The following is a 23,522-nucleotide window of genomic DNA, read 5'->3' on the forward strand; positions in this document are numbered from 1 at the left end:
GTCTCAGACAATTTATATCTAGTTAATATATATCATCTGATCATCTAGCTTGGGGCACTTTTGTAGCTCTGAGTTTTATTAATTTGACAGCTGGTCACAAAAACCAGAAGAATTTTAAAACTTAAATCTTCAACTTAAATAAAAAGCATCTTTACTATCTTAAGTTCTCTGTCTATGTGTGTATATATATATATATATATATATATATCTCAGGTATCCAACAAAGTCTTAACACCAAATAGTTTTACTCTCTGTGTATATATATATTTATACACACACACATTTTATATAATATAAATATATAAAAAGTCAATATATTATATAGAATTAATTCTACAAAAGCAAGTTACAGATCTAAAGTTAAAATCTTTGCTGTCATAAGCAAAACATCAGTCTATACATAATACCCTCACAACCAGCAAGAGTTATATACAGAAAGTGTGCAAAAGATTTTTAAAGTATTAGAATTTGATTTATGGATTGGTATCCTTGACACAGAACTCAAATAGCTCCAGGACTATCTCAGCAAGTTGTATCAAACCATTCAATAGTTTTAGAACATTCCTCACTGTATTCTAATTACAAATACTTTTAATATTTATTTTACTTTATTCCACTCCATTAATTATCCTGTCGAATTAATGGCATATGTTCACACAACACAGTTGTTCTGGTGTGTTTTTTCTATAATTCAGCACAATCAAACATTTTTACATTTTCACTGACTTTTCTTCATCTTCCAGTCTTGTAAAAACCGCACATCAGCATGAATTTGTCACGTAAAGGCACTGTCAATCATCAATAACTAAAGTATGGGTATTAATTGATTCTCTTCACACACACACACACACACACACAACCTCAATAAGGTTTCCTGTTTAGAAAAGCATTTAAGTATATTCCTACACAGGAATATACCACATGGTCTTGGTAAAGTAATCATAGGATAAAGCTGGACAGGTGTACAAAGAGCTCCCTCTTTTGTTTGACTTAATTAATTTCTGCAAAGAACTTTTTCGACCAATATCTTCAGTTAACGACAAATAATATTAAATGTTGAGGCTGAAAATAAAAAAAAAAAATAGAATATGTATCCTTATACTCTGCCTCTTGATCTGAAAGTCTCTTGGTTTTCTTCCCACTTCCTGTTCTTTTTCACATTTAACTTTTGGCCAAATATTACTATTTTCTGAGGTCTTCCACACAGCTTAAATCAGAGTTTTCGTGGTTCCACTTCAGCTCATCTGTGAAGCATCTAGAATTAAAATATACAATTAATTAAAAAGAAATCCTCAAAACCAAACAGGATGTTCGGCAAGCAAGTTCATTTTGGTCTGTTGGTTTTTTTTCAGCAAATCAAGACTGGACTTTTAATGTTTAATAGATATACTTTCATTTTGCTCTGTTTTACAACCCTGTCTTGCACTTTTGATGATGATGTTACCAGAAACTGAATCACTTGCATGTGGAAATATCACCAGATCAGTTTCCTCCACATTGAACATCATCATAAACTTAGGTTAAAATTTTAACATTTCAAGCATATAGTCTTTAAAGCCTTTTTTCTTTTTTTTTTCTTCCCAAAGGGTCATGTTTTTCTAGCTGCTCTAATCCAAGTTCTCCCTGTGAGTACACAGAGGGACAGCAGTATGTGGGTCTGGGCACGATGCTGCCAGAGGCAGCATTTGCTCCAAGCCCCAACATGGCTGGCACAAAACCTTCCCTTCGACCCTACGCATGCAGGGTCGCGAAGGCTGGCTCAAAAATCAGCCTTTCACAGAATCACAGAATCAACCAGGTTGGAAAAGACCTCTGAGATCATCGAGTCCAACATATCCAACACCACCTTTGTAAACTAGGCCATAGCACTAATATGTCCAGTCTATCCTTAAACACCTCCAGGGACAGTGACTCCACCACCTCCCCGAGCAGCCCATTCCAATGTCTGATCACCCTTTCAGTGAAGAAATTCTCCCTGTGTCCAACATAAACCTCCCCTGGTGCAGCTTGAGGCCATTTCCTCTTGTCCTGCCACTGGCTGTCTGGGAGAAGAGTCGGATCCCCACCTTTTAGGTAGTTGGGAGAGCGATAACACCACCCTTGAGCCTCCTCTTCTCCACCTTTTCTCCAGGCTAAACACCCCCAGCTCCATCAGCTGTTCCTCGTAAGACTAATGCTCCAGTCCCTTCACCAGCTTCGTTGCCCTTCTCTGGACGACTCTTGTTGTCTCTTTCACACTGAGCAAAGCCAAGTCCTCTACTTCTAACACAGGCATCAAATAAAGGTTTTCCCAAATAGCAGACTCCCGCGGTTCCCTACTGCCGGATCGCACCGGTACCTCCCAGGGCCCTGCTCAGGCAGCGCCACGGTACCATACAAGCGCATCCAGCCACCTGACCCTGGACAGCTTCGGAAAAGCTCCCCGCACTGCACACAGGCCACCCTGACCTTCCCCCGACGAAGCATCCGACACTTCAGCGGGGCGGACGCTGGGCCGGCACCTCCTCCTGCCCTGGGCGGGCGGATGAGGGAAGGCCCGCCCCGCGGGCGGTGCCTGTGGGACGGTGGCGGCGATGGCGGCGGTGGCCCCGGGCCGGGCCGGGCGGGCAGCGGAGGCGCCGTAGCGGGCGGGCGGGCGGCGGGGCGCGGCTCGGGATGGCCCGCGCCCTGCTGCTACCGGGGCCGCCGCTCCTGCTGCTCCTGCTGGTGGCGGGCTGTGCCCTGCGGCCGGCGCGGGGCCAGGAGGCGCCGCAGACCCCCGACTGGAGGATGACGCTGAAGACCATCCGCAACGGGGTGCACAAGATCGACGTGTACCTCAACGCGGCCCTCGACCTGCTGGGCGGCGAGGACGGGCTCTGCCAGTACAAGTGCAGCGACGGTGAGCGGATGGGAAGGGGGAGAGAGAGTGACGGCGACCCTTGTCCCCGGTCGGAGCGGCCGGGGCTGCGGGGATGGGGCGGCAGCGCTCCCGCCGGCCCCGAGCGCCGCTCCCAGGGGAAGCCTCGCCAGCAAGTTCTTACCGGTGTCTGTGTGTATAAATATATCTGTCAGCCTCAGCAAACAAGTTCTTACGCTTGTGTTTATGTTTAAATACGTGTGTAACATATATAAAAACATACATACACGTAAGCAGTGCTCTCGGTGTGACTTTTAAATAGCGACGTTTGCGTTTGACAAACTGTCAAATACGTAGCTGATGTGTAGAGTAAAAAAAAACCGTGGAGTGGAAAGGATTGCTCCCTCCAAGGGTTATTTACGAACACTCCTGAGCATTTCAGTTTGGAACAGAAAAGCCTAACTGTGAGCTGTGGAATGCGTTGTTTCAGAGTCACGTTTAAATAACAGCTTTTAATGGCAGCCACGTTTGCCGGCCGAAGGAATGCATCCTGCTGTTTGTAAATCTTGCTGCTACCAGCAGAGGACATCTGTGCTTCTTCCCTGCGTTTTAGCTGCCTAATTTGCCTAAAATCTAATTGAGGCAGCTCAAGTTGGCATGACCTGATAGATTATTATTAGGATATTACACTATTATTATATGAGACTATTATTATTAGGATAACCCTGCTTGAGCAGAGAGGTTGGACCAGATCACCCACTGTGGTCCCTTCCAACCTGACCTCTGTGATTCTGCGATAAACTGCCTGAAAGTGGCTCCCCAGCCATCCCATCCCAAGGCCAGGTGGGCAATGCTCCAGAAAGGGGGTTTCTTGCCAGGCTTTTCACTGGTGCTCTTGAAACGGGAGGCTCACTGTAACCTGTGTCCATGGAATTGCTCACCCCCATTTTACTATGTTGGATTTAAGTCAGGAAATGAGTTCGATGGTGGCACCCTGGCTGGCTCCACAAGAGTGGCCAGGACACTGTGACATTTCCTTGCTGTACTAGAATATGAACCTTTCAAATGTGTTTTTTCTTCTCCATCACTTTTAATTGTGGCCTCAGTTTGTTTCCAATACCAAAACAAGTTGGAGGGTCATTTTTCAAATTAACGGTTTTCCTTAACTTGCAATGCAGAATTCCTTGGCTTGCTGTACTAATGAGTATTCAGGGAGCTGGGACTTTAGCAGTCTCTACTAATTTAAACTGTATTAAGATTACAGCTGTAGAAATAAAAATGTTTTGTTCCAGTTAATTTTAAAGGTTAAGCTAAAAAAATCAGCACTACTGTTGATTGTGTATAAAGCATAGAAGTACTGATGAACTGGCAATGAAGTACTCTGTTCTTAAATATAATCCTACATATTGCATACTTAACTGACACAGCAATTTTAGTAACTTAAGCTCTTCCTCTTTTTTTTTTTTTTTAACTTTTAAGCTAACATTGACACTTGCTCAGGTGACTTGTCCCCGTTTTTTAAAAAAATTGCCTACTATACTAAAGTTGTAATTTGGAAAGGATTGTTGATATGCCTAAGTATATGTTTAAGTTAAAAATATGAGTGATACTGTCTTAAGCCCTACAAATGCCTGTGGCGAGTTTTAACAGTACAAAAATTACATGCAAAAAGTCTATTTGAGGCATGATAAATTACCTTTTTCAGGATCAAGGCCCGTTCCTCGCTATGGATATAAACCATCACCACCAAATGGCTGTGGATCCCCTCTATTTGGAGTTCAGGTAGGTACTTCCATTTTTGGACTTGTCTTTTATACATCAATTTTCCTCACCGTAGATGATTTTTTCCCTCCTCCATTCCAAGAATGAGACAGCATCCATATACATATGGATCCATATACAATGTCCCTACTCTTATCAGCTCCAACACGCGCTCTGGTAACAACAGATGGAAAATGTTAGTATTGTAAATGAACATAGTGTAAACATTTTCAAATATTATAAGCATAAAATGTAACATTGATGATTAATTTTTCAGGTTTTGATGTTTGATTTAGTGTTTTGTTCACGCAGTCTTGAAAGCGTTGAATAACCACAACTGTGAGAGTCAAGGGTTTGGCTCTGACTCTCGCTGTCCTTACTGACACTAATCCTTTTTCCTTAATGCTAGAAAGAAAATACGAGTTAGCTTATTCTCCTGCTTTTGGCTGGGATAGAGCTAATTTTCTTCTTCATAGCTGGTGTAGTGTTGAGTTGCAGGTTCAGTATGAGAATAGTGTTGATAAAACACTGATGTTTTTGGCCTTTGCTCAGTAGTTCTTACCCTAAGCGAAGGACTTTCCAGTTTCCCATTCTCTGGCAGTGAGGAGGTACACAAAAAGCTGAGAGGGAGCACAGCCAGGACACCTGACCTGAACTGGCCAAAGGGATACTTCACACGATAGAACATGATGCTCCATATATAAACTGGGGGAAGTTGGCCAGGCGGGGCTGATTGCTGCTTGGGGACAGGCTGGGCATCAGTCAGTGAGTGGTGAGCAACTGTATGGTGCATCACTTGTCTGTCTTGGGTTTTGTTTCTCTTTCTCCTTTTCCTCCTCCTCATTATTATTGACTATATTTTACTTTGTTTCAATTATTAAACTGTCCTTATCTCAACCTCTGAGGGGTGTTTTTCTGATTCTCCTCCTCATCTTACTGGGGGGCAGTGGGGAAGAGGCAGGAAGAGTGATCAAGCAGCAGCATGGTATTTAGTTGCTAGTTGGAGTTAAACCATAACCCTTGAGTACCATGTCTGGGTAGGATGGAGTTAACTTTCTTCATAGCAGGCTGCATGGCACTGTTTGGGATTTTGGGCTAAAACAGTGTTGATGGTTTTGGCTGTTGCTGAACAGTGATTGCACAGCTTTGGGACTTCGTCTTTTCAACCCCACTCTGCTCATCCACCACCCCAGAGCGTAGGCTGGGGCTGGGGAAGAGGTTGGGAGGGGACACAGCTGGGACAGCTGACACAAACTGAACAGAGGGATATTCCATACTACACAGTGGTGCTCAGCAATAAAAACTAGAGTAGTGAGAGAAGGTGGGGAGGGGATGGTGGTAAAGCCTACGTATGACTTCAGTGGAGGCTGTTGCTCACAGTCTGGCTTGGCATCCTCTCTGTTTGTCAGATGTGGTGAATGATTGCTTTTGGACTGCTTATTTTGGGACATCTTTTTCTGCCTTTATTCATCTATTAAAGTGTCTTTATCTCAACCCACACGTTTTCATGCTTTTGCTCTTCCTATTCTCCCCTCCATTCCATGAGGTGGGGCAGGGGGTGAGCAAGCATCTCTCTGCATGCTTGGCTAATGACTGGGGTCAAATCACCACACCTTACTAGAGGTGAACAGCAAAACAGATAAGTGAAGGACAGCTGGATTGGTCACATTAGTTTGTAATTCCTAACTGTTACAGTCCATTCATAGGCTGTATCTTTCTTAACTGGAATACCAGTGGAGTACGTGTGTGTGTGTGGATTTTCTTCACAGTTTGACATTGGTATCCCTTCAATGACAAAGTGCTGCAATCAACACGACAGATGCTATGACACTTGTGGCAATAAAAAAAATGATTGTGATGAGCAGTTTCAGTCCTGCCTCTCAAAAATTTGCAGAAATGTGCAGAAAACACTTGGAATCTCAGAGAGTGTCCAGGGTAAGTGTGAAAAACCCTTTCTTTTTTTTTTTCAGGTTTAACTGAGCTTAATTTGGCAAAAAATCTTTGTGCTGCACAATAAGGCTACATTTTCATAAGCTGATGCTGTTACTGAAAGACACCTTGTTCTGTCCCTCTGCTGTGCAGCCCAGACACTTGTACAGCACAGCAAGGACACAGCATAGGAAGATGATCTGGGTTAAATCTAACCTTCAGTTAAGGTTAGTTTTAACTTTAGAGGGAAAAAAATGTTTCCCATTTAGAATTAAGAATATGGGCATACTGGATCCAAATGCATATATAATTCTTGCATTTACTGTAACATGGCTGAATACTGACTGTTCTGCTGGGTGATTTCTAAACATCTACTACGTATGATTGCTACTAAACTGTAGGAAAATGTGGAATAATTTCCTTTTATGAAATAAGATTTTAGAATAATACACTGTCATAGTGGATGTAGTTAATGCTGTCCCTTAGTGAATAAATGTTAGGTTTCTTAGTAACAGATGATATGATACTCCTTCTGGTTGTTGGCCTGCATCCGATGGATATATGACAACTACTTTTTAACTTAGACATTGTCACTTTCACAGTATGTAATCCCACTGAGAGCAGTAAGGCTTTAGAACAAGCCTGTGTTTGAACTGCTCAAATTCATTTAACTGCAAATAACTCATCGCATTAGTCTTTAGTGTCAGAACTGGTGAATATTTGTTCAGTTCTGTTGAGCTGATATTAAAAATAGCAACCTCTATATAAACTGGGATGCAAAGAGTGAGGGGGTAAACCAGTTCTTTCATCTTCCCAAGACTCAGTATTCTAACACAGTTAATATTCCATATGCAATGAATTTTCTTGTTCATTTTGTTTGGCATGTGAAAAATCTTAATTCAAAACTTAAATGGTTCTGTATTGGTTCAGTCTTTCATTTAACAATCTGTTTGCCATGCCCAGAGAAGACTGCTTCTTTCTTAGAGTCATTCTCACTTTGCCAGTTATTTCTGCTAGTTTCATATTCCATTCAAAGCATACTTTTAACTGAATTCTTCTTTGCTTGCAGCTTGTGAATCAACTGTTCAGCTGTTGTTTGATGCAGTTATACATTTAGGATGTAAACCATACCTGGACAGCCAGAGAGCTGCATGTATGTGTCATTATGAGGATAAGACAGATCTCTGAAAGAAGATACTGAGTTCTCATGGTGTACAATGAAGATTCAGATGAACTGAAGCAAGTCTTTGGTTACAAAGCTTTACGATTTTCAGATAGTAATATATTAAACACTGACATGAATATACTGATTTGAAAATCACTACAATATTCTTATTAATGGAAAAAAGAAACAAGTCTTCTTTCTCTTCTATTTTATGCCAGAATCTTGGAAACTGAAATTAGTTTCTTTTGGCGTATGCGTGCTCAGGGCATGTTATTGTACAACACTACAGCACTAGTGTACAACTACAGCACTAGTATGCAACACTAGTGCCATTTTAAAGTTTTTAAGAAAACTCCATAATGGGGACATCAGAGGCACTGAAGAGTTATATTGAGTTCTCAGATGATTTTTAATATAGGTCACATTTTAGGTTTACTAGATGCATCTGATGGATCCAACAGGAAGGAGTGTTTTGTGTGCATCAGTATGACATCTTAAATAGCCTGTACTTCCATGTTTCTGGTACAATTGCATTCAGTTCTCTCTGATATATGCTGTCCTGGGTTTGTTCTTAAAAAAGCAACCAAAATACCCCAAGCCTGTATACATCTGAACTACATATTTCTACCTGAATCTGTATCAACCTTACTTCTCCAGCACTTTTCAGACCAAATATGTTGATCCTTTTAAGGCTTGACTAGTAAAATGAACAGCTTGCAATCTAAGGATATACTTTTGATTTGACAAAATGGTGAAATGTAGTTTATGTTATTTTTAAAAATTCATCAAATGTCTATTTTTAAATACAACATTTTGTGTATTATATGCACGAAAAGGATATAGTGTTCCAACATGTTCATTTATATTTGTCTTGTGGCACAACTTGGCTACTGTATTCATCTTTCATTTAGTATGTTCTGATGAAAACTAAAAGCAAGTTCCATGGTTAAGATCAGTAAGCCCAGCAAGCCTTTTTAAGATGTCCTCTGTGAGGCTGATGGTTATTTGAGCCTGTATTTTTGTCATCGGTTCCCATGACCTCTGTGAGGCTGAGCAACATCTGAGCCTGTACTTCTGTCATCTGTTCTCTCTCTGACTTCTCTAGCTAAAATCACTTGATATCTGAATTATTTGGGATTTGTTTTCTGTACTCAGCTTTCATTGCCGATCTACAGGTGTTAGTCCTTAACTGCTGCATCAGGTTCTCTGTTATAATGATTTGCTTTCATGCGGCCCTGATTCTGCTTTAGATATCCACAGGAGAGGAGTGAAAATTAAAATAACTGCATCTGTGAACGGGGAATAGAAACCATGCTAAATGCATAAAATTTACTGGACTGATGGACTGTAATGTCATTTCTTCTCTGGAAGGACTTTTATATGTTTTTTTCTTGGCCAGTTGTATTTTTGGTTGGTTTGTCACTGGAGCTTACTGTACATGACATTGAATGTGCCTCATTAAAAAAGTTCCTGGTAAAATTCTTTAGCCGTGCTTCAAGGTTTCTTTTTTTTATTTGTGGATATGAAATAGCACTGCAAGAGAAGTATTACTATAGAGTTTTACAGTACTGTGCTTGACGAACTTGTGGTTCCTCTAAATTTGGTGAAATTTATTTTCTACCATAAAATTGAAACAACTCTGAATTACTCTGGAATTCCACGGTTGTAACCCTAAAAATCTTTTAACACCAAAGCAGGGAATGGTAATGGCACTGCTTGTTTAAAATGAAAAAAAGTACCACACTGAGTCCAAAATGCTGTAATTCAACTAAATAGCTGTTGAGTTCGGTACAGATGGGCTTAAACTAAATGCTTAAATGTCCTGGTTTTGGATGGGATAGAACTAATTTTCTTCCTAGTATCTGGTGCAGTGCTGTGTTTGGATGTAGTGTGAGAATAATGTGGATAACACACTGATGATTTAGTTGTTTCTGAGCAGCGCTTACCTTAAATCGAGGACTTTTTAGTTTCCTATGCTCTACCAGTGAGGAGGTGCACAAGAGGGAGGGAGGAAGCATGGCCAGGATAGCTGCCCCACACTGTCCAAAGGGATATTCCATACCATAGACTGTCATGTTCACTACATAAATGGGGGGAAGTTCATATCCCAGTCAGCTGAGAGGCACTGATCACTGCTCGGGAACTGCCTGGGCATCGATCAGTGGGTGGTAAGCAACTGTACTGTGTGTCACTTGTCTGTCCTGGGTTTTGTTCCTCTTTATTATTTTCATTTTTATTATTTTTATTTATTTTACTTTATTTCAATTATTAAAGTGTTCTTATCTAAACCTATGAGTTTTACTTTTTCTGATTCCCCTCCCCATCCTGTGTGTGTGTGTGTGTGTGTACATGTGTACTTAGTTGCTGCCTGGGGTTAAATCATGACTATACAGAAAATTTTCAGTGTTGGAAAGAGCTGGTTTTTGTTCCCTTCTGTATTCACCTGTACCATGAAAGTATTCCAGAGTTTCCTTCAAATCATGTATAACACTAAAAAGAGCTTTAATCCTGCTGGATAGCACTTTCATAATTCTGTTTGCAAACCACAGAAAGCATTTAACTTTTTCCAGGGAATCTTTACTTTGTGCAAATTTTTCCTGTAGCAGAAATCCTGGATTATATTTACCTGCAAATTATACAAAATGCATTTTGCAGACCACAGCTAGCCTTCATTTTAGGGGTATCACCCCCAGAATTAACTTACATATTTATATATGTATATATATGTTTTTTATATATATATGTAAAAAATGTAATGCTTGTCCTGATTTTGGCTGGAATAGTTAATTTTCTTCCTAGTGGCAGATACAATGCTGTGTTTTGGATTTAGGATGAGAATATTGTTGATAACACGCAGCTTCTCATACTGCCCTGCCAGGGAGGAGGCTGGAAGTGCACAAGCTGGAAGGGGACACAGCCAGGACAGCTGACTCCAGTTGACCCAAGGGATATCCCCACACCATATGGAATCATGCTAAATGATAAAACTGGGGGGGGTGGCAGGGGCAGTTGGCCAGGGAGCGGCACTGATCACTGCCTGGGAACTGGCTGGGCATACATCGGAGGGTGGTGAGCACAATCCAACTTCCTTCTTCCGACTGCAGTTCTAATCCATCCATAACGCTTTTTCCAAAAACTACCCACTTGTGGTGGAGCTACTGCAACAATGTGAAAGTGTTTCAAAACATGTTTCAAAACACGCATAGGCATGTATAACAAAAAACTTGCATATAACGCACACCGGCCAAACGCTACCTGAGGCTTCATACATTGCAATCGAGTTACTGGTGAGTCATCTGAACGTGGTGTCTGATGGCTCTTAGCCTGCAGCAAAACAAAGCAGAGAAAAAGGTTGTGGTGTTACAATCTGAGCAAACTGTTGGACTGAGGAACATGGCTGATACGAGTTCAAACTGCTGAACACAAAGCTCTTACAAAGTCCTAGATTAAGGTTCTACAGCTGCTACTTCACACAGGATTCTCTAGCATGGGCTGAGAGAGCTAGGATTAGAAATTGCAAAAAAAAAATGAATCTGCTTGATAGGAGTCTAAATGTTACACAGTGGAAGATGCAAAACTCTTACAATAGTATCATGTTCTAACTAAAGTAAACACAAAGCCAATTTAAGCAACTGTTTTATCTTGATCCAGCTGCCTACCTGGCAGACTGAAGGTAACAAGTCCAAACAAGGGGAAAATAAGCAATGGTAATTAGAAATAGCCATGGCTTCTTCAACCAAAAGGGACACATCTTGTCTAAAAGATTTACCCATGCAAGAAACCTGTGGAAAATAAAACCAAATGGACTGGGTAAAAATGCTTAAAATCCCACTCTAGATCTGCCTGCTTTTGTGCTTGTAGCAGCAATCTCTATCTAAGTGCATATTCTCACACGAGTTTATCCTAGACCCTGCCTAGAAACAGGCTGGATAGAAAATTCAGACTCCCTCCACTGTACAGAACTGTAAAACTCTTATAGAGAAGAAATTTTTTTTTGTCATTGGCTTTGGTTTAGAGACTTGTGTCTTATGCAACTGATCCAGCGAACAGTAAGTCCATATAATTAACTAGTTGGGAATATCGGCACTTGTTAAGATACCTCGGCATTCTCTTCAATATCTTGTCACACTCCTCACAGTTCTGAAATCGTCAGAGAGGTGATGTAAGAATAGAGAAAATGCATTTTGAGGAGCAGGAGTTTTACAGGAAAGGAAAGCTCCCCATAAGGGGGCCTTGAGGGCAGTTTTGAAAAACCTCAATAAATAAAGGAGCTTCTCACCACGTTTCAGGACGATAATTTTGTCTACGGCGGTGCAGTTACCCAAGGACGGCCGCTGAGGTGCCCATCACAGGAGCGCAGGTAACGCAGGGCACACTTTTACACATCACCCTTCGGCTCTCCCGGCCGCGTCCCGCCCGACGGACACTTCCCCCGTCACTCGCCCCGTTTCTTGCGGAGGCGGCGGCCGGAGCCAAGGGCGACAAACGCCCGCCCCCGTACGGAGGGGGCGGGCCGACCCCGGCACGGCACGGGAAGGAAGGACACGACACGACTCGACTCGGCTCCAGCAGCAGTTCCTTTGTCCGCGGTCATGTCGGGGCCGGAGCGGCCGGCAGGTGGGTGGGCGGCGGGGAAGGCGCGGCGGGTGGGTGCGGGCTCCGGCCGGAGCCAGCGGGATGCCGGGGTGCCTGCGAGGGGCTGGGGGAGAGGGGTCCCACGGGCACCGTGGCGTGGCAGCGCCGCCCGGAGGGCTCTGCCGGCGCTCGTGGGGAGCGGGGCCTTCGCTCCCTTCCGTCCCGAGGAGGAAGGGAATGGGGAAGGTGGGACGTGAGGAGCCAAAGACGGCGGCGGCCGACGAGGAAATAAATGTGCACGGAAATGGATCTGCACGTAAAGTTTAGCGCGCCCTGCGGAGGGGGAAGTCCCGCCGCAGGTCGAGGGAAGGGGGAAGATCGCCGATGTGTAAGAGGAGTTCGAGGGAAGAGAGGGCAGCAAAACTGCGGGGGTTGGGTGCATACCTGATTTTTGATTCCTTTGAAGCAAGGAGAGATCTAAGACAAGTAGTCCCATTGAGAGCAATCAGCTTTTAGAACAAGGCTGTGTAAGACAAGCAGAACACTTTTCATGAATCATGGTAATTCAAGTAGTGTTTACTTGAATGAAGCTGCAATATGAGAGTGGCATTGAAAAGCTACAGACTAGGAACTGACTACACAGAATCTGAATAACAGGAAAACCGTATTTCCCTAGTTTTCTTCGGCCCAGGAATTCTCTTCTTCCTCTGTTCTTCCTCTGTCCACATTACAGTATTTTCTGTTATAGTCTGATAACATTTTATGATCTGTTTTTGGGGGAGTGCCTTGCCCCCCTCTCCTTAGGTAAAGACAAAAGCATAAACCATATCTCAGTTACATATGCAAAAATACAGTGTAAATTTAACATGCAGATGCACTCTAAGATTTCTGCCTTCCTGTTATCAACACAGGCACAGGTTTTGTTGCAGTTCTATCAACACTCATTTTTTAGCAATTCTATCATTAGTCTGACCTCCATGTTATGTTTCAGGCAAAAGAAATAGCTTTTTTTTGTGCATTCAGGATAGGAGTGGTAACTGTAAGACACCACAGCTGATCGATATTTGCCAGTGGGAAGCTCAAATGTAAAGAGTAACACTTAGTCCTTTGAGCCACCCCTCTACTTTACCGTGCTGTTGTCTTCAACATTAAGCTTCTAAAGCCAAGTCCAGATTTCTGCAAGTTTATTCTGGTGTCTTTATGAACTTTTCTCCTCTATCAACACAGAGCTATGTTAGTTTTGCAAAGGACTTTAATAACGTGAAAAACAGATATGAAAAGCTAATGCTGTATATACAAAGCAGTTTGTAAAATATATGTGTATGTGACTCCTCTTCTAATTGCAGGCCACGTCCAGTTGGATAGCAGACCTATATTATCTACCACAGGTATAGTATAGTATATAGTTTTCATAATGTGTTAGTCTCCACCAGTAGAAGTTGTAATTTTATAGCCCACTGGTTAAGCGAAAGGAATAAATATTTTGGCCTAACCATCTGCAGGTCTGTAGTTCTGCACACTCCCAAGATGTGCACATTCCCCATTGTTCGCACACTGTTACCTTTATGTCCGCTGGCATTAGCTATACATACTGTTACACTACTATTGTGACTCATGTGTTGCATCCAGCCTCTAAGAGAATGCTCAGCTTTGAATTAGCAGCATTACTAATAAAAGCAGCATTGCTAATAAAAATACACTAATAAATAGTGTATTTTTAAATAATATAACATTGTAACTATTTAGAGACTCTTTTAAAAAATACAGCCAGCAAGTTAATTATATAAAATCATGATCTCTGAATTATGCCTATATAGGTACAGATGCACAGACAGATAGAAAATGCGCACGTCTTGACCATCTAAAATTCACACTGTGAGAGTCAGAACTTTCAGAACAGCCTCCAAAAGCTGTGGGTGCGGACAAATGCTAATGAAGCTGTTTAACTGCATGCCTACTTACCTGATGTGTAAAGGAGCTTTTGGTTCACATGAACAGCTAAACTTTAAGGCTGGATGCATAAATTCAAATTGTTTCTGTTCAATGAATGATTTTGCAGCTAAATCACTTTTTGATCTCTAACAGATGGAAATCAGAACATCACAGAAGTAGATGCATTCGATACAAGGTAAAGTTCTGGTGGCAGACAGAGATGGCCCATGGCACTGAAATCATTGAATGCAGGGTTTTCTGATTTTTTTAAGAACATGATGGAATTATTCAATTCAACTCCACCAACTTACAGAACACATTTCTAGTTTTAGCTACACCAGATGCAGAAGCGCCCTTATTGTGAAGGCATGTGGAAGGGACTATTAGGAGTGGACTCGTTTTATGGTAGGCAATGTGCAGAGACTGTGGCAAAAATACCATCACAATCTAAGGAACAAATGGACAGACTAAGTAATAGAATGTAGCACAAGAATATATTCCTCTAGAAGGAGGGGAAAAGAGACCATGGGATAGCGATTCCATTGATTTTTCCTATTCCACCTTGCAACGTCTTCTAGCCCTGGAAACAGTAAGCTGCCTGCCTGATAACTCTATTTGCCTCAGCCATTCAGTAAATACAACTGAGCAGAGAAAGAACTATGTAGGGAATCATCCTTTAATGGTCATTCACAGGATCCAGGGACCTAACTGTCCAAAATCCCTACCAGCCATGCATCTAGCCAAATCCTATGGAAGAGAAATTGCCAAAATCTGAACAAATTCTGGTACTGGCACAGGTGAAATACCATTCATAATTACAAGGCTAAAGTTTATAATCTTTGCATTTTATCATGTTAAGTACTCAAACTGGGTAGAGTGTGATAAAGCACCCAACTTCTTACACTTGTTATCCAACCAACACTGTTGAAACCCCCAGACTTTAAACAGTCATCCAAAATTCCTGTTCTCTGAATTCTTATGTAGTCATTACCAAAAGATGTTTCATTAAGGAGTTTCTCATAATGAAGTGGAGAAACAGAAATAGTTTATGGATAACTATAACTTTGTTGTGAAATGAAGCATTTTGCTGACAAACTGTGATCTTTAAGTAGTGTCTGCAGGCAAATATTCTAGCCAATTTCTTCCACTAATTGCACCAAATCTGAATATTCTATAGCAGGAAAAAAACAGTAACATGGCAAAAATGGCTCTGACTAGAGCCATTCCTAGGGCAGCATAACCTGGACTGTCATTCTGTATACCTGTTCTGTCCTTGTCTATTACCAGTGGTGTCACCAGAAGTGTTTTAGTTTTCATTTTCTGCACCAATTACTGTCTTCAGAAGCAGAAAGATGGTCTGCTTTGTCTCCCAAAATACAGCCATGTCAACATTTGGAAACGATCTTCTGGATCCAAGTGTTGGCATGACTGTGGGTCCACAACCAAGTCCAGAGCATGCTGTTACACGCTTCTATATTGTGTTTTGCTCGTAAACCAGTAACATTGTTGAATGCTACTCCCAAACACACAGGTACTCCATGCTTTTGTTGCTATGATATAGTCCTCTACTTAGAAGCTGGGTAGGTCATTTATTCTGTCCTCTAGAACACCTCTGTCCTTCAGCCTTCAGATTTTGTTGGCTGGTTGCTAAAAACTTAGATGAACAGTTGTATTACCATAGTTTTCATTTTCTTAGGGTAAACAATAAACATTTGTTCTCCTTTTGCAAGATACACTACTCTTAGCACCTGATCACCATCAGTTTATAGTCTATTACTTATGATGTAGCACTTGATTGACTTAGAATAAGTTGAAGCAAACCGCAGACAGCTACAATTCCAAATAAGTACATGTGTACTATCCAATTATGCTAAAATAATATTTAGCAGAACACATAACATGGAGAATTGGAGCCATGCCTAAAGTGCACCATTATACATGTTACTGTGTTACTAATGAGACAGCCTCCTGAGGAGAGAAAACACAAATACCTTGCAGAGAAACTGTTCAGTCTATCTGGTGGAGTCACAGTAGACACCCAACACTTGTTTTTACTGATTCCCTTAACATGCCCAAGCTTTTAAAAAAGACCTAGCGATTTTGGGTCTTCCTAAAATATTCTACATTTTGAGGTCTTGTCTTCTGAAATTGGCTCCTCCAAATCTCTAGTCAATTAAAAATTCTTACCTTGTGGAAATACAGGAAGTTAATTCAATTAGCCACTGACTCATGTATCAAGAATGTTTTCCATCTCTGGCAACAGGCAAACACATGATCCTGCAGTGCAGTACAAAATGAACCATCAAAGAAGAGGAATTGCATTAATCTTCAATCATGAACACTTTTTTTGGCATTTAAAAATGCCAGACAGACGTGGGACTTTGGCAGACAGAAACAATCTGAAACGCAGGTAAGAAACTTGGTTTCTCTGCTCATCCTTAAAAAAATCTAAACTTCAGAAATCATAGTCAAATAAGCAGTTACCTAAATCTTGTGTTTTAAGTAGAGACCAAAAGATTTTGTAGACATAAGCATCTCTGCAACTTTGGTACAGAAAGCTGTAATGAAAAAGCTTTAGGGCACATTCCCTACATCACAGAAACTGCTGGCACAAGTGCTATGATTTCAGTGAGTCCAGAGCTTTCTTTGGGCAAACTCTTTGAAGTAACTTGAGGTAATAGACCTGTACTTGACACTGGTTTGAGTTCAAAATCAACTTTAGTTTTTTTTTTTTTTATAAATAATGCATAAACATGAATATTTATTCTCTGAGAGGGAAAGCAACTGACATATAATTTGAGCAAGACTTGTACTAATACTGATGTGTTTTAATAATAGTTTGACAGACCTTGGATTTGAAGTCAGAGTTTTTGATGATCTGAAAGCAGAAGGCGTGCTGCAGGAAATTTATGAAGGTAGGACACTATACAGTGATTATGTCTAACTATTTGTAGCAGAATTTCCAGGTATCTTTTCTTCCATTCTCTCTATTTATCTAACTTAAAACAGTTTTTGTGCACAAGGAAGTTCTTTAATATTAGAAGGACTTAAAGGTTAGATTGCAGATTATTGCAGTGTAAGGGAAACTTCTGTGGAAGAACTAAGGAAGTCACTAAAAGATGAAAGAAAGTACTTGCTGCTGGGAGAAGTTGTTAACATTCTTTTTACATTTAGTGGCCCTTCAGCCATGTTGAATCAATGTACCTTCAAATCTGCATTATTCTTCTATCTGAAAATAGCTTTCATTTGAAAAGGACTGATCAGGGATTAAAAATGATACAAATGTACAATGTTTTTTAAACCTCAGGATGACTGTTTAGTCATTTTGACTATTTCAGCCTCTCTGGATGACCACAGTAATGCTGACTGCTTTGTTTGTGTGTTCCTGAGTCATGGCGAGAATGATCATGTTTATGCATATGATGCCAAAATCAAAATTGAGACAATCACAGACATGTTCAGAGGAGACAAGTGCCGGAGTCTAGTAGGAAAACCAAAGATATTTATCATTCAGGTAAGATGTCTGTTTCTGAATTCAGTGGACTTAACACTGACCTGTGTTTTTCTGCAATAGAGATGTCAGTTTTCCTGATGCAGTCTTTCCACAAGGGAAATTTTTCCTTAAAGATATTTCAGACAAGGAGTCTTCTTTTTTAAGAAACCTGTATGTACAGTAGTGTTAATATCATGATTATAGCTGTATTTAGTAAGTAATTTTATAAAGAGAAACACAAATCAAGCCCATGTCAGATTGACTGTCACTGTATATTTAATGGCAGAGAAGGCAGTGCCATATTTTTGGGGAAGGTCTCAGCTCAGTTCCTACTGCTCACACCTCACTAGACTGTAGAAGGCTATCAAACCTCTATCTTCATTGCTTCCTTCAAGGCAAGTCCCTTTAACTGATCCTTACTGAAGCTGGGGTTTGTGTTTTGTTTTTCTGTTTGGTTGTTTTCTTTTTTTGTGGACTACTTGGTTGGTTTTTGTGGTGGTAGTGATTTTTTTTTTTGTTTGTTTATGACCAATACCTGGCATCTCTGTAGACTCTAAGAATCAATTTAAGGATTTATTGTCTCAAAAATACTTTTTATGGTAAGTGGTCAAATAAAGCCCATATGTAACCTCCTGTGTCATATCTTGGTTCACGGCATAATGCAAGCTGGGAGGCACCTCAGAAGGTCTCTGTTCAAGCCTCTTGTTCAAAGCAAAGTCATGGGATCATGCAGGGCTTATCCAGATTACAGTTAGCAAACTCATATATGAACCTGGCCTTCAGCAGATTGTAATTGTAGCAGTTTACAGAGTAATCCTAAGTATTATCTTTTTTCTTTTTCCAAATGAAAGCTTCCTTAGGCACAGGGCTGCTGCAAGAATCAGCACATCATTAATTCATCTTTCATTAGGAGTCATGCAGGTTTCCTTTATTATTTTTAACCCGGAACCAAATATGGAAAAATATTTTCATATTTCAATTTTAAGTAATACTTGGAAACATCTATAACATATACTCATCAAAAAGCTAATTAACTTAGTTCATCAGCTGAGTTCTTTTATAGAACAACTGGCATAGTATTTACCTTTGGAAATTAGAGGAAACAGCCATATGGAACTTCATCACTGTAAAGATTTTTTTTGTGTTTTCTCTTTCTAGTGGTAGTTCTTAAAAAGTAAGTAAGAAGCATTACTTTTGACCGTGTTCTCACCTTATGCTCCATGTGTAGCCTTCCTGCATCACTGACAATACTGGGCTCACTTACTGACTTCTCACAAAAAAACCCTCCCTCATCTAACACATTTGAGACTGAACTAAGAGCAGAAGTGTAACAGCATGTAATGACGGCTGTGCTCAGAACATTAATTCAGTGCTGCCTGCTTGCCAGCAGGTCTCAGAGAGGCAATTCTTCCTCTTTACTCAGGACTGGTGAGGCTGCATCTTAAGTGTTGTGTCCAGTTCTGGGTTTTCCAGTACAAGAAAAATACAGACTTATTGAAGTGAGTCCTGCAAAAGGCCACAAAGATGATTAAGAGACTGGAGTATCTCTCATAGGAAGAGAGGCTGAGAGAGCTGGGACTGTTCAGCTTTGGAGGAGATGCCTCAGGGGAACCTTATCAATATTATAAACATCTGGTGGGAGGGAATAAATAAAAGGGAGACAGGCTCTTTTCAGTGGTGCTCAAGTGACAGGACAAGAGGCAACCGGAATGAATTAAAACATACAAAATTCCATCTCAACACAAGAGAACACTTTTTCACTGTGAGGGTGGTCAAACACTGGAAGAAGTCACCCAGACAGATTGTGGAGTCTCCATCTATGAAGATACTTGAAAGCTGACTGCACATTGTCCTGGATAGCCTGCTGTAGAGCAAACCTTGGCGGTTGGACTAGGTGATTTTAAGTCCAGTCTTAGTGATTCTGAGATCATCTCAGAGCTTTCAATGGACTTCATCACCAATATTTTAACTGATAGAGAAGTAAATGGGTCTTTATGATCCAGACTCACGGTAATGTGGAACACCTAACTGAAGTCCCCTCTGGTTAACTTCAGAAGTATCACATTAAACATGGGTGACTTTGGCAAAGGTGGAAGCCTAACAAATACTTCTCACCAACAGGCATGTCGAGGTGATAAACATGATGATCCAGTTATTGCTCATGATTCAACAGACAGTAGCAACGAATCCACTGTCAATGAGACTGAAGTGGATGCAGCTGGTGTCTATACTCTGCCCGCTGGTGCAGACTTTATCATGTGCTACTCTGTAGCACAGGGTAAGTTCTAATATTTTACATCCAATGACTAAAACTTCATTCATTCTTCATTTTGCTGTCAAAAAAATGAGAACAGTTCCAGGTCATCTGTTTTACATGTCTGATAAGTGACAACTTGTCTGAAAGAACCTTACGTGTTAAAGGAAAAGTGAAAATAAACTATCAAGGTTGCAGTTAATTTGCCAAACAGAAACAAACATTCTCATCAATCTTCCTGCTGAGCTGTCTGCTGATAGCACGCATTCCCTTCTATTCCACGACTGTAGGATTCTGGTGGCTTATAACTTTCCCTGCACTATATGGCTGTTCTCTCTTGTCCTCACTCCCATCTGCTCTCTTGTAATGTGCAGATACAGTCCCGTAAGCTACCAATCCCTGAATCATGTTCCTCTTAGCTGAGCACTATTAAGTGATCTCAAAGCCATTTCCCATCTACAGTTTCCAGTGAAGTTACATAATTGGCAAAGTAAGATTTATACCCATTAGTAATCCCTTATGGATGGTAGCGAACAGTGACTCTCATAAATATTTTTCCCAGAGTCATCACTACTTACATTCAGATATTATTTTATATTTCTGTTCTACATTAGGCTACTATTCTCATCGTGAGACTGTAAATGGCTCCTGGTACATTCAAGATCTGTGTGAAACGCTTCGGAAGCACGGGTCTTCCTTGGAGTTCACAGAGCTTCTTACTGTCGTTAACAGGAAAGTATCTTACCGCAAAGTGGATGTGTGCAGAGACAGTAATGCCATAGGAAAAAAACAGATCCCTTGTTTTGCCTCAATGTTAACTAAAAAATTGTATTTTCATCCAAAATCTAAGTAGATTGTTTTTTAACGATGACCATTAACTACTACTTGCTGCAGAAATGAAAACACCATCTTAGTTCGGGAAACTAATACTCTACAAGATTGTTCGCAAAATCACTGGAATCAAACATTATAGTTTGTATACATAATAGATTCTAAAATCTTAAAGCAATTTTAAAGCTAGTATTACAGCTCAGGGAATTTGGGAAAAGCTGACTGGTCCAAAACTCTAAGAAGGTGCTCAGATTTTACTGAAATTGGTATCTAGATTACTTTTTTGTAAAAAGCCTTTTGCTTGATTGCCATCTAACTATGGCACATTTTACTACTTCCAAAACATTTCTAATGTTGCATTAGATTAACTTATCTTGCTCCAAGAGCACACTTTATAGGGAATAAGTTGGTAGGGTATCTTTTCAGATTTGTGGAAGCAGCATCCACATTGCAATTTTTGTGGCTTTATTGAGCTTTTTGGACATTTTTTTATTATTTTCTCTCAACACTAAAAAGGAATTTAATTCCTTGAGTACAGTTGTACCATTAACATAGGGTTAATTAATAAAGGGTTTCTTTTTACTTGAACATCATTGTCTCAGTTTGAAGAGACTGCAGTGTTTGCTAAAGAGGATGAGTTATGAGACAGACCAAACTCCTCTCTCTCAGCAATTGTAAATTCAAAAAATTAAGGGGCTTTAATCAAGGAAGTGTGGAAAAAAAGGAAGAAATAACACCCCTTTATTAAAAGATATATGTATGTTGGCAAGAACAGTAACAGAACATAGAAACAACTAAACAATAGTCCTGTACCCAGAAGTCCCCTTCAAACAAAAGAAAAAAAAAGTCTGAATACTTCTCTGTCCTTAGCACAGTTCTGATCACAGTTGGCAGGGGGCGCTGTTGGGTCACTGGAGGAGCACAGCCTGCAGTGCTCGGTGTTGGCCTGCAGGAGGCGCTGTCGGGCTCTAGCGGTCTGGGGGTTGGTCTCGGATCGCGGGAGAAGCCAAAAAGAAAATGGGGACCCTTCCCCCAGTGGAAGAAAGGGGGAAAGGAAAACAGTTCACCCCCACAAAACTCACTGTTGTCCTCAGATGACGGTGTCCCAAGACGACTCCTTTCTTCTCCTGGTGAGCACAAAAACTGTCCGATGAGAACGCAGCAGGTCCGGGCCAGAGACAAAGACAGCCTGCCCGCAAGTCGAGGCCAGCAGTCAGGGCTGACCAGGGCAGGAAGCCAGAAACACCGGTCTCCAGGCCTCCTCTCCAAAAGCACGCACGCAAGACCCTCCCCCGTCTCTGTCCCAGAGCGAGAGCTCAGCAAAAGCTGACCTGTCCTGTGTGAGGGCAGCCAGCAACTCCCCCCATGAGCCGGGCCAGCTACCGAAATCCCAAACTCCTTCCCCTCCCTATTTGAACTCCATTCTTCCCACAGCTGGAGCAGCAGAAGAAAAATTCCACTCCTGGGTTTATAACCTATAACAATCATTTACGTTTGGGGCACAATTACAGCTTGCTGGTGCTTTGAATCCTCAGGAGAAAAGCAAGCAGTAGTGAAATGAGACCTTAGCTTGACTTTGGGTAAGCTTGCCTTGTATGTACCTCTAAAGCTAAAGCTGCTAGACATCTCTAGGCAGCTCTGCAGAATATAACCTATGCAAACCTCCATACTTCAGACCTTGGTGTTGGATCAGCTTCTTCCTCCTCTTGGCTCTGGAGAAGATCAGCCATACTCTGTCATCATGTATATACAAGTGATAGTCACCATAGGATTGTTACTACTGCTGCATCAGCAATTGCAGTGACACTGACTATGATACTGCCTAGAAGTGAATATTTCTTTTCTTTGGTTCTTTGGTGTTGTTTTTTTTTATATATTATTGGTACATACACTTAACCCTGAGGGACAATGGAGAACTCAAACTGAACAAAATGTCTTAATCCACTTTCCTGGGGATAAAATAATTGATTTACTGCCTCTGCTTTAGTTCATTCTATGGTCCGAACCACATATATTACATCTTACTATGTCTACTTTTAAGCTTTACATAAATCATGTATGTTTGAATGTTTTGATAATTTTTTTCAATAAAGTGCAACATAAATGATTTTATATTGAGATGCCTTGTTCTTCCAGCAATATTTACTAAAAAAAGCTTACCTGTAGATCAAGTCTAACCTTCATCAGTGGTGTTACACCAACAGAGTCAATGCAAAGAGCTAGGGAAAAGGAAACAGTAGTTGCAGGAAAAGAATCCTCAATACTCAATGCAAGAAGAATTCTGTGAACTACTGCTCATAGTACATGGTACTAAAAAGACAGCCTTTGTTCTGTAAAGCATCTCTGTCACTTTACCAGCAGTCAGAATGCCTCCATTGTACTAATTAAATTTGAAAAATATCTTGAAGATTTAAAAAAAAAAAAACCAAAATAAAACAAACTAAAATCATCAAGTGACCACATCATTTTAATGGATATTTAATGCAACTTTGAAAACTATAGTGGTCAAAAATGCCCAGTTTCAATTTCAATTAAATGTTCATATCAGCTTTGAAAGGGCAACTCCAATATATACAAAACCAAAGTTAGTCCTTGTCATTGATTTCCTGGATGGGAAGCCTCAGGTGCAGAGGTTGGCGCAGACGCCTCAGGGATTCTTCTGCCTGCCAATGCAAGGAAGAGTGAGAGTTTATTATTGAAAGAGTGAGAGTTCATCCTTCTGCAGCCCTCTGTTTTCTCCTCT

The 23,522-nt window shown here is 40.9% G+C and overlaps 3 protein-coding genes across 5 annotated transcripts in view; 2 read left to right on the forward strand and 1 right to left on the reverse strand.

Annotated features, from left to right (window-relative positions):
- The first annotated feature begins 812 nt into the window (after nt 1–812).
- On the forward strand, nt 813–9,180 carry PLA2G12A (phospholipase A2 group XIIA). The gene is made up of 5 exons (XM_051790132.1): nt 813–816; nt 2,438–2,881; nt 4,545–4,621; nt 6,370–6,535; nt 7,599–9,180. Exons 1-5 carry the CDS (start codon nt 813–815, stop codon nt 7,715–7,717), a joined length of 810 nt encoding a protein of 269 aa, XP_051646092.1. The 3' UTR covers nt 7,718–9,180.
- A 3,006-nt stretch (nt 9,181–12,186) lies between these two features.
- On the forward strand, nt 12,187–22,883 carry CASP6 (caspase 6). Of its 2 annotated transcripts, XM_051789702.1 has the most exons (8): nt 12,187–12,311; nt 13,616–13,657; nt 14,355–14,397; nt 16,465–16,611; nt 17,040–17,116; nt 17,540–17,715; nt 19,816–19,972; nt 20,563–22,883. In XM_051789702.1, the coding sequence occupies exons 1-8, from the start codon at nt 12,287–12,289 to the stop codon at nt 20,799–20,801; spliced, it is 906 nt and encodes a 301-aa protein (XP_051645662.1). In that variant the 5' UTR covers nt 12,187–12,286; the 3' UTR covers nt 20,802–22,883. The 2 variants fall into 2 exon arrangements, with proteins under 2 accessions (XP_051645662.1, XP_051645663.1); XM_051789703.1 differs by lacking the exon at nt 14,355–14,397 and having other exon boundaries at nt 12,240–12,311.
- Nucleotides 22,629–23,522, reverse strand: part of MCUB (mitochondrial calcium uniporter dominant negative subunit beta) — a 48,251-nt gene continuing 47,357 nt past the window's right edge. For both annotated transcript variants that reach the window (XM_051789695.1, XM_051789694.1), the window contains one exon: nt 22,629–23,442. In XM_051789695.1, coding sequence (XP_051645655.1) covers nt 23,365–23,442 — 78 coding nt within the window. In that variant the 3' untranslated portion in view covers nt 22,629–23,364. The remainder of the gene's footprint in view (nt 23,443–23,522) is intronic.

Source organism: Manacus candei, unplaced genomic scaffold, assembly GCF_025592945.1.
Source record: "Manacus candei isolate 608988 ecotype Guabito, Panama unplaced genomic scaffold, ASM2559294v1 h1tg000028l, whole genome shotgun sequence".
Classification (NCBI taxonomy): Eukaryota; Metazoa; Chordata; class Aves; order Passeriformes; family Pipridae; genus Manacus; species Manacus candei.